This window comes from Rousettus aegyptiacus, unplaced genomic scaffold (assembly GCF_014176215.1).
Source record: "Rousettus aegyptiacus isolate mRouAeg1 unplaced genomic scaffold, mRouAeg1.p scaffold_m13_p_5, whole genome shotgun sequence".
Classification (NCBI taxonomy): Eukaryota; Metazoa; Chordata; class Mammalia; order Chiroptera; family Pteropodidae; genus Rousettus; species Rousettus aegyptiacus.
The window spans coordinates 74,104,251-74,115,437 of NW_023416308.1; the positions used below are offsets into that span (position 1 = coordinate 74,104,251).

The following is an 11,187-nucleotide window of genomic DNA, read 5'->3' on the forward strand; positions in this document are numbered from 1 at the left end:
TAACATTGGTTAATACAATTATATTTTATAATTATATAACATTGTAATTTGACATCTGTATATAAGTCTATTTTTTCATTCATCTATCAGATATTTATTGAGCAGTTTCTGGCAAGCTTTATTCTGGATGCAGGGAACAACAGAGAGTAAGTGTATATGCTCTTGGCTTTTGAAGAGTTCACGGGGTGGTAGGGGTGGAAAAACATTCTGCAAACGATTAGGTTTGGTTAAAGTGTTATAGTTTCCTTGGCATAAGAAATGTGCATTGTACACTGGGGTGACTGCTTTACTGAGGGGTAGGGGCTGGAGAACAGCAATGGTAAAGCTGAGTCTTCAGTGATGAGTAGGAGATTGCCAGGTGGATGGCAGCAGGGAGAGTCCACGCAGAGGATGTCAAATGCTAGTGTCAAAAGCTTCCAGCTTTCTGCAAACTCCAAATGAAATAGCACATGTGCAAAAAAAAAAAAAAAAAAAAAAAAAAAAAAATAAAGAAAGAAAAAGAAAAAAGAAAAAAAAAAGCACATGTGCAGCGCTGTAGAGGATGGACTTTAGGACAGTGAAGTGACAAGTAGGTGATCACCCACCTCTGTCTGGTAGTAGGTGACACTAAGAAATCTTAAGGGAAAGGCATGGACCTGACCACATGTGAGGATCAAAGAAAGTATGACTCCAGGATGGGGCCATTTGGTGGGTGGTGGATACCACCAGTTCCAGGTGGGCCCACAAGACATTCTGTTCTCAGGGGACATAACTAGAATTTACAATGTGCCCCCCCCACCCGACCCCAATGTATTCTACTACTTACCTACACACACACACACACACACACACACACACACACACGGCTTCCTGTTTTCCTGTTTGAAATATATGTTACTATGGAAATGTCATGGCATAATAAAGTGGCATTTACAAGTGAAGTGTTAAGAATTTTCAGAACATCTAGAAACACAAGTCTAGAGTTTAGGAATATAAACCCTAATGACGTGATAGTGTTCATGCCTTCAGATACTGTGTCATAAATATAAACACACCCAGAAATTTTAGACAGCATAGAGGAGATAGTTGAGAACTTTATTAGGATTTATGTGCCCAGATTTTTTAAATGTATATGAGAAATATTAAAAACACAAAACATAATATACTACTTGAGAAGAACATCTGGAAAAAATGAACGACGAAATACACACCTCTGGAAGGACCAGGGGACCCGGACACCCTGGTTGCCAGGGAAACTTGGAAAAACCTTTGTAGCACCTTCTATGCTATATGTCTCTAAAAATTTCATGTAAATCACTGTTGGTAAATCTTATTTACCAAATGTAGGGTGACCTCTATTTTAAAAATATCTTAAGAACGTATACTTCAGTAGAGGAAACTATTACCAATGGAGTAACGGAAAAAATTCACTGAACTGAGTGAAATTCAAAGCCCTTCATTATTATCCTGGCTCTGCCACCAACTACATGTGTGATTCAAGAAAAGTCACTCAACCTCCCTGGGCCAATTTCCTCATCTAATCTGGGTTGTAACTCTGAATTTTCACTTATTAGTTTCTTAAAGCAAGGAACTGGCCTACAGTCTAATGTCCAGTTTCTTCTGGGAGGTAAAACTGCACACCAAATCCTTGGGGACAGAGCTCAGGCCCTTTCACATTTGAAGAGCTTGGGCTGGAACAGCCAGCAGGCTGGTTACCAGTATTGTTTTGCATCTTCATTATCCACATTCTCATTCTCCCAATCACTCTAAGTGGGATCAATCCAATTTTTTGTTTCAAATTCTTTATAAATGCTTGTTCTTTGGAGTTGTCTTTGGGGAAAGCTTGACAGTCTACGGTAGGACATTCTCAGTGGTCTTTCCACCTCTGGCCTTGTCGCTGTCCTGCAAGGCTGGGCATGGCCTAAGGGAAAGGGCTGTACCCTCTGTGCCTAGTGCAGGCCCAGGCCCAAAGAAGAAATTCAGTAAATGACTGATCACTGGATATTTCTAAGGAAACTGAGGCAGAGAGATGGGTTTGGTGAAACACCTGAACCCCAGGGGTAGACTTTTTAGCTGCTGCTTTAAATATTTCTGAACTTTCCAAATTTTCTACAATGAGCAGAAATAGAAACATACCACAAGCATTAAATTCTCTTTTCCTGGCTTTTTGTCAATGCCCTGGTCTCTCATAAATAATGCGAACTTTGCCCAGTTCTCCAATGTCTGGAACAGGACACAAGGCCCACATCTTTTAAGATAAACAGTAATTACAGTCTCCTAGTCTGTTTTGCTTAAACAGCAATAACACTATGCATTTGTCTTTGTGGACCTAACACCTGCCATTTAGTTCTAGGCAAGGACCCCTGCCAACTGGCTTCAGAAAAGACCATTTACCAACAGTGTTTAGGCGCCACCTTGATTAATCTGCCATACAAGAAGTACAAAACAGAATAAAAGAATTCTTTTGTTTCTTAAGCAAAAACAGGTTTAGGCTTTATTAACTGGCAAGAGATAGAAAGCAATGGGTCAGGCTTTTTGCCGATTACTACCATCTTGTAGAGTAATTCAGGAGCTGTTAGGAAGACTAAAGAAGCAAAGGAAATTACTAATATATATGAGGTGCCCAGTGAAAGACCTACTACACGCCAGGTCTTGCGCTGGGCACCTCATATACATTGTTTAATGTAAGCCTCACATTTAATATCGCTACCTAACATACTATGCTTTCATTCATTTATCTTGTATCTTGTCTGTCTCCCTCACTTAAATGTACGCTCATAAAGAGAAATACTTGTGTATTGCTACATCCTCAGTGTCTAGAATAATGTCAGATACATATAAGCACTCAATAATTATTTGTTGAATGAACAAAACAAACTTTACGAGATAGGTGTTATTATTCTTTTATAGATGAGTAAACTACAGTGGTTCCAAGAGTGCACATGAATTGCCCGGTCAAATGGCTTGTTAAGAAGAAAAACTAAAACCCAAGTCACACTCTTTTGTTCTTTTTATAACCAAGAGACTTAGACTTTGATCTTGAAGAACTCTCCCAGCTTGACAAATCTATAATTTATATGCCTATAAAATCTGTATTTACCTTATGTCATTATTTGAAAGTTTGAAATTTCACCCAGGAGATATATTTAGCATTTTAATGATAAACATTTTGCTAAAGCGACAATGAAGGACACATTTTCCCAACACAACAATTTCATCAATAGACAGGTATTATCTACATCATTTCTCATTTTAAAATCCCATGATTACTCTTTGGACATAAATAAAAAGTACAGTAATTCTGGACACCAACAAAATAACACTTGCAAAGCTTAGTTTTTTTTGTGTGTGTGTAGGTTACAAAATTAAGATGACTAATGATATGCTTGTATTTTCAGTGTGGAATACCAAATATTCTAGTGTACATCCATGTTGCTTGAGTGTCCTAGTATGGGGGGAGGTAGACTGGGCACATCGAAAGCCATTACCATCCTTAAGAAATTGTAAGGAAGGCTCAAGGATCCTTTACTGAGTCGGCTATAATAAAATCCATCTTCGGAATATTCACTTTGTATGAGAAAAGGTAAGAACAAAATCCAAAGGAGGTTAATTTTACCCAGGAGAGTATTTCATATCTTTCTCCATTTGTCAGAATATACTTGATCCCTATAAGCTCCTTCACCTACCAAGGACTACATAACAGGTGCATGCCACCTGTGGTGTCTTCTCATATCACTTTGGTTTTCCGTAGGGATTTTGGTCATATCCCCTTCTCCTCTGAGGCAGGCTGTTCTTCCTTCTGTCCCGCTCCTACTAACAACACAATATCATACAGCCTCTGTGTCAGCCAAGCCAGTTAATTGTTCATGGACCAAACTAATGGTTTGGCCTCACTCATTCTTTCATTGTCAACTTTTGGTGTCATTGTTTTATTCTGATAATAAAAGTAATAATATTTTGAGAATATTTTTTAAAAGGTAAGAAACAGGAAAATTAAAAAAAAAATACTCACACTCCAAACACCCACAGGATATCCTTACTAGTTATTTTAAAAACATTTTTGGATTTATATATACAATTTTATATATCTCTTTTCACTTAATGTTATAGGCATTTTGCCAAGCTGTATTAACTTTTCATAAACATGAATTATAATGACTGCATAATAGTCTATTGTATAGTCACACTGCAATTTATTTAACCAATTTTCTACTGTTGGACTTCTGGATTGTTAAGCATAAATTCCACCCACATTTTAGACTATTTCTTTAGGACAGATTCCCAGAAGTGGAAATTAAAGAATCAGAAGATATAAACATTTTTAAAGCTCCTGAAAGATACTGCCAAATTGCTTTACAGAAAGCTGTTGCCAATTTACACTACCAACATTGCCAGTGTGTTTTTCTACCAACAGAGATCTGTCTAAAGGGTAATAAAATTTAAGTGGAACATACAGAGCGCGCCTGTGGCAAAGGTCATACCTATTTCCAGGTATGCAATTAACAATGAGTTAGTGTGTGTTCAAGCAACAGAAGTTTTGCAAAAGTGGAATAATATAATTAGATTTCAGACTGTCAGATCTAATGCCTGTATCCGTTTTGTACATTGCTGTACCCCAGCACACAGGACAGTGCCTGGCACATACAGCTTATTAAATAAAAATTCGTTGAAGTAACACAGAATCTTCTTTCAGATGTAGTTTTTCAGCAGCTGTAGGATTTAATCACTCCTAGATTCAAGGGAAACATGACTGACTGGATTAAACACTCATGTAAAGGTCTGTACAATCCTGAGATTCTACTCAACTTTGGAAAATCAGTTTAAATGAAGGTAACACAATATGGCTCTCTTTAGGAGGAAAACAAGTAAACACACCTAAAAGGACAAGCTTGGCACCAGTTGGGGGGGGGGGGGAGGAACCCACCAAAAAACAAAAACAAAAACATAATTTTTCTACACATATGCAAAAAAACATAATTTGGTGAGTTTTGTCACCTCCATAGTAGTCACTTTTGTAGGTGATAAACTTATTCAAATGCTGCCTATCGTCAAGTATATTTTGAAACCACCTTCAGTTCATTATTACTGGTTGCAACTTGGTACCATTTGCAATATTTCCAAAATTGTTTTTTTTGAGATATTACAGACATATATAGGTAGTAGTTTGTGTACTATCATTTTTAGTCAAAAACAGCACAAAACTCATTTTGTGAACCAGAATAGGGTCAAGGTAAAATCGTCAATCATTCACCTCTAGTTCACTCTCCAGGTACCATAAAGATTCCCTTCAATATTCCACAATTTCTACACAGTAAATTGTCAGGCACTGCCCGATCAATTTGGCATTAACAATGTTATTGATGGAAGAGAATCAATCATTTGTCATTTTATATACACACTTGATTATATACACACTTGATATACATTAGGTTAGGGGTTGGCAAACTATGAGCCATGGGCCAAATGTGGCCTACTATGTTTTACTACGCTGTAAAGCTAAGAAGTGTAAAAATAGTTTTTACATTTTTAAATGGTTGAAAAAATGAAAATGTTTTGTAACATGTGAACATTATAGGAAATTCAAATTCCAACATCCACAAAAAGTTTTTCTTAGGACACAGCCATGCCTGTTTCCATATTAGCTATGTCTGCTTTTGTAATAGAATGTTTAGTAGTTATAATAGACTGTATGGCCCACAGATCCTAAGACTTTTCCCTTTCTGACCCCTTCACTAGACACAAGTGGGTCCTTAGAGGTACTGAAGTTTCCCACTACAGAATTTTTGTTTCTGAGTATCAATACTGGAAGAAGGGTGATGCAACTGGGACAATATTTGCAAGGATCAAATAAGGCAGAGGCTGCATAAGATAAATACATGAAGGTTGCCTTGGATAGGATGTAAAAGCCTGGTAAAATCTGAGTGGTCTGATCCAACTACAAAATAGAACACAAGGTTATGTAAACAGTACCGAAAGCAAAAGCTCTTACTAATTGAGCCACATGAGACACTGGTGAGATGCAATCCCAAGGAGCCTAGTGAAACTTGCTGGCAATGATGTCTGCAAATAGCAGGCTGGTTGAACAGTGTCACTGTGATACAGTGACAGTTCCCCAATAGTACCCTGCTTCTTTACTAGATATCCTCAAATCATTTAGCATCCAGATTTAGCTGGAAATCTCCAATGGCAAGTATGAATTCTAAGAAATGGATCTGAAAGGAAGGCTATAGAAAGCAGGCCCCAGGTACATGTTCTTCCCAAACAATGACATTTCAATAGGATTCAGAACCAGGGACAGAATTTAGAAGGCTGCAGAAGTATCTACAGGCTTTTCAAAATCAAGGATTATCGGACATTTTCTTCTTTCTGTTTCTGATCATTACCAGTGGGACAGGTGGAGTAAAGTAGGGTGCAGTAATAGGAAAACTGGATAAAATCAACGACAGGATGATCTACCCTGGAAGGTATCCATTCTTTCTGGACTGCCAGTTGTGGCATATAGCATTCCACTAGATGGAATCGTCAGGGAGATCAGCCTGAAAGCTAAAGAAATTCATGAACTGATTAAACTTGAGAATTATGGTCAAGGCCTGTAGATGGCCAACTTTCCTGACATCCTACAGAGAGCCAGGCTTCATGCATTTCCTACAGTTACATGGAGCTTCTCCTGCCAGGAAAATACAGTTGCTGGGAGAATGGATTGGATGTTACATCTCTGAAAAACTTTCATGACTTCTGAGTATTAGAATTAACAAAATTGTCTCACTGAGAAACTGGTAACATGTTTGCCACTGGGGAGTAAAAGCCCTGGAAGCTACTGGTGGAAAGGAGCTTCCCTCCCCCCTGACCCTCTCCCTCGCCCTCCACCTGCTTCTTTGTTCTTTGTATGCCCCTTATTGAAAACAAGAAAAGAGCTTTTTCCTCCCTTATCAAAAACAAGAACATATTCCCTGAGGACAGGAAGGCAACCTGGGGCCAAGAATAGAATAGACAATCTCCTTACTCAAGACTATAGGACTGAAGTAGGAGCTGGAAGAGGGATCCAAAAATCAGAGGAGTATAAGCTGAGTGAAACACCATGACCAAAAGAGCAATTCAAGATCAGTACACCAAGAGTGACCAAAAACAGCTACTGGAGGGAGGTGAGGTCCAGAACCAGAAAACAAAAGCACCAGGGAAACAGAGGAACAAGAGCAAACTGGTGGAGAATAAACTGGGAGGTGTCTGAGCAAAGCCAAGGACAAGAGCCTGTGGCAAGACGATGAGTGGAACCCTGAGACTATATGATCAGGAACTCAAGAGCCCTGGGCAGCAAGGTGCAGGCCAGAGCAAAATTCATGTTAGCAATAAAATAGATTTGGTGGGTAGGCACATAAGGAGTACTGTTATACAAGAACTCTCCCATCTGGGGATACTCCTAAATCATGCTTTAGTCTGAGGTTTAGTGATTCTGAGCAGCCATGTGTGAATGGTTTGCTGTGAATGAGTGTAACAACAGTATTCTCACTTCCCCAATATTTGAAGCATGTTAGGTTTGTCATCTCATTGAACATTTTCTGGGAAACTTTGCAAATGGGCAATGGGTTCAGGTGATAGTTTGACCTGATTTCTACTTGGGATGTAAACTAAGGTAATATCATAAGTCCTCTTCATTTTAGCTACTTGGAACAATTTGAATTTACACTCTTGATTACCTGCTTCTGGTTGCTGTGTTCAAACTCCATCTGAACCAACACTGTTCCTGGTACCCTACACTCCAACATGGTCTTGGTCCAGCTTTGGAAGGAACACTACAGCCCTGTACACAGGACAGGAAGAAATCAAGAAATAAGTCTCTCAGGATCCCTGTGTTTTAGTAGGTTGGGGATAATGCCTATAGGTACTATTGTGGGATCCTGGCCCTGGCCCAGGAGCACACAATTCTGCAACAATTACTACCGGGCTTGAGTAAGGATTAATATGAAGTTGTCACAAAAGTGCAAGAGCCAGCCATGGTGGCTTTGTTCCAGAGTGCAGTGAGGAGTGTTTGCGGGGAACCCAGGATCTCATCGAACGTGGGAAGATGTAATAGTCCTGAAATGGGATGTCTAGAAATTGCTAAGTAGGTGAAGTCTATAAGCTGTTGCTTAGTTTGAGTTTTCTTGCACAATATCTTTTATTTGTGGGATAAGGTCTAGATTTTATGGTGCCTCCAAATGGATAGGTATTAGTGAAAAACTTATAATTTTTTGAAGGTGATACGAGAAAAACAGAATTTAAAATAACTGTTGTAAATAAGTGTTGGGCCTCTACTATCAATCAACATTGTCCACCAACTTATTAAATAATAGGAACTGTAAAAATCCTTGACTAAAACTGAGATTGGCTAATCCTGTGAAATGCTGTTACTAACCATCCCCCTGCCCGCACCTCTACCAGGCATTGAGATGTTTCAAGTCTATGAGGTATTATTTGGAATCCACTTGGTAAGAGTTCCATTCTATAAATCCTGACAGAGAAGCAGAAAGACATAAAGGAGTCTGAACTTGTAGAGACTGGTTTTGGGGAGATAGGGTATGGGAAATTTAGATAATCAAACAAGTGGGTTATTATAAACTTACCCAGGCTTAGGGGAAGCAATTTATAAACAACTGGCATGGAGCTAGGGGCAGAGGAGAGGAAATAAATTATCCCAAATTGTTCATCTTCTACACCACCATTATCTTCCTCTTTAGACTTTGCTATTTCAGCCAAAAGTGACATTATTTTCCTACTAATGCAGGTTCGAAGCCTCAGCTGCTCCACCTGCCTGTGAAATTTTCCCTAATTTTCTAGGCCCTTTACCCATCCTTCTTTATGGATCCAGTTCAAGAACCACCTCATCCATGAAGTCCACTCCGCCTTGGTGATCCTGTTTCATAACTTCACATTGTCAATCCCCATCAGTGTTCTAAAAATTTCAGGTGCTCAAAAAACACTTGACAATGTTGGTACTAGTTACTAAAAACAGGCTGCTGTGTGGGAATCAACATATAGGTAGCAGGTTCCCTTAATGCAGACTCTAAAGTGTCACCTGATCTTCCTCCCTACACATCACAGCCTGGGCCTGAGTCCTTTGGTTTATATTTTCTAGAACCAGATCCTCCTCTTCCAGCAGAGGGGATATCCGAATGAGTAGGAGATGCGAAGCATGGTACTAGACTGAAACAAACTCAGCTCTTTCATGAGAGATAGGTCTGTGAGCTCAGTATGGGTAGCCAACCCAAATTCTGAGGGGCTCGCACTGAATCATTTGGGCTAGATGGGCCCTTAGCATTACTTACTATGGCAGCATGTCACTTCCTTCTGCACTGCACCTCAGGCCCAGACTGTGAAGCAGGCTGGAACTGGAGGCCTTCTCTTGGGGTCTTCCCAGAAAAGTATGACTCCCTGGGCAAAGAGATACAGGCTCCAGGAGATCCTGTTCCCACCTCTCACTGGTATGGTCCCGAGGCAGAATGCTAAGAACAAAGAAAGAGGACAGCCACAACAACCTAAGGTCTGGGCAGTGAGGAGATCCACACTTGTTAAGCAAAAGAAATCAAGGACAAGCAAGAAAGAGAAGTCAACAGCCAAAAGTTCTTCAAAGTTGTGAAGAACAAAGAAGATGGCCCAACAGTCTAGCAGAGTAACTAGAAGAGTCATGACATGTAGGGAGTGGTGGTAGAGAAGACTGAAAATAGACAAGGAGCAAATGAAGGTGCCTAACAGTGAAACAGCTTTCTAGCTCAGGTTCAGCTACCTCATAGTCCTTTCACCGCGGTGTGAACCAATCCTGAGTCGCCCTTGTGGGAAGGCTAGTTGAAGATGACACCTGCAGAAGGTGGTTGGCAGAACAGTGGATTCTGGGATGGGATACAAGCGGAGGTATTTCTCCACTAGCTTCACACTGGAGATGACTCCATGTTTCAGAGCCTGTTACCTTTTTCTTCACACACAAGCTATTTTTCCTAGTTTCTTTCGAAAGGTCAGAATGAAGGTCAAGTTTTCCAGATTTAGGGTCATTTCTCAAAATACCAGATATAACTTTTGCAGAAACTTTCCTCATGTTCAAGTTCTCTTTCAGAATGAGTCTAACAGTTTCTTTATCTAAATTTAACTCTTCAGCCATCATCCTCACTGTTAACTGCCTGTTTGAACAAACTAAGTCCTTGACCTTCCGGATATTTTCATCTGTCCGGTGGGTAACTGGTCGACCACTTCGGGCATCATCTCGAACATCTTCCCGCCCTTCTTTAAACCTTTTGTGCCAATCGAAAACTCTGGCCCTGGACATGACTTCATCCCCATAAGCTTCTTTTAAAAGATGGTTGGTCTCGCTTGCAGACTTGTTCAATTTTACACAAAACTTGATACTAATCCTTTGTTCTAGATAGCGGTCACTCATTCTGGCACTTAACACAGGAACGTTAACAGGCCACGATCGTTAACAGGCCACGATCGTGAGGGGGAAGACAGAGGAACCAACCTCTATAGGGCTGCGGGTGGAATCAGGTCGCTATTCTTGCTCCTCTGGAAGCCTCACCAGGAAAGAGTTAATTGCTTCTTTGAGTTTTCGCCCCTCGGGTTCCCGTTGAGGTTGGGGAGGCACGTCCTGAGGAGCTAATGGGGTCAAAGAGTAGGTGCAAAGCTGGAGGAAAAAAATGAAATCTACAACACATGTCCACGTCCAACTCCTGAACGCAAATCTGCTGGTAGTGTACAAATCAGTCATCAAGGTCTTCCCGATTCCGCGGCCTTTAAAAAGTCTATGGTGATTTCTGCAATAGAGGCCTAAGTGGTGGCATCTTAAGCAAGTAAAGAGAGGTGCACCAGTGATGTAACATGCAAGCTCACCCCAGATTTGCCGAAAACCGCGTACGCCGAACCTACCGGAAAGGCCCAGGGCCCGCCGGCTCTAGAGTCCCGGGAGACACGCCCGCATGCGCAATTTCCCCCCCATCGCGAGTTAGGCCTGCGCAGGCGCACTGCAACAGCCCAGGCCAGGCCCCGCCTCCACCTCGCCACACCCGGGCAAGCGCGCTTCCTTGCGCGTGCCCGCCTGCGGAGAAGTCGGTGGAAAGGAAGGGGCGGGGGAGAAAGGCTAAGGGAAGAGAGGGCACCCCCGGGCGCCAGGGTGCATTGTGGGAAGGAGGCGGCAGCGTCCCGGGCGGGCGGGAGGTGCACCAGCGGCGGCGGCGGCGGTAAATC

General features: G+C 41.1%; 1 protein-coding gene across 1 annotated transcript in view; it reads right to left on the bottom strand.

Annotated features, from left to right (window-relative positions):
* Positions 1-10,928, bottom strand: part of GVQW3 (GVQW motif containing 3) — a 42,727-nt gene extending 31,799 nt beyond the window's left edge. The window contains 1 exon segment of the mRNA XM_036221843.1: positions 9,920-10,928. Coding sequence (XP_036077736.1) covers positions 9,920-10,384 — 465 coding nt within the window. The 5' untranslated portion in view covers positions 10,385-10,928.
* Positions 10,929-11,187: the final 259 nt, after the last annotated feature.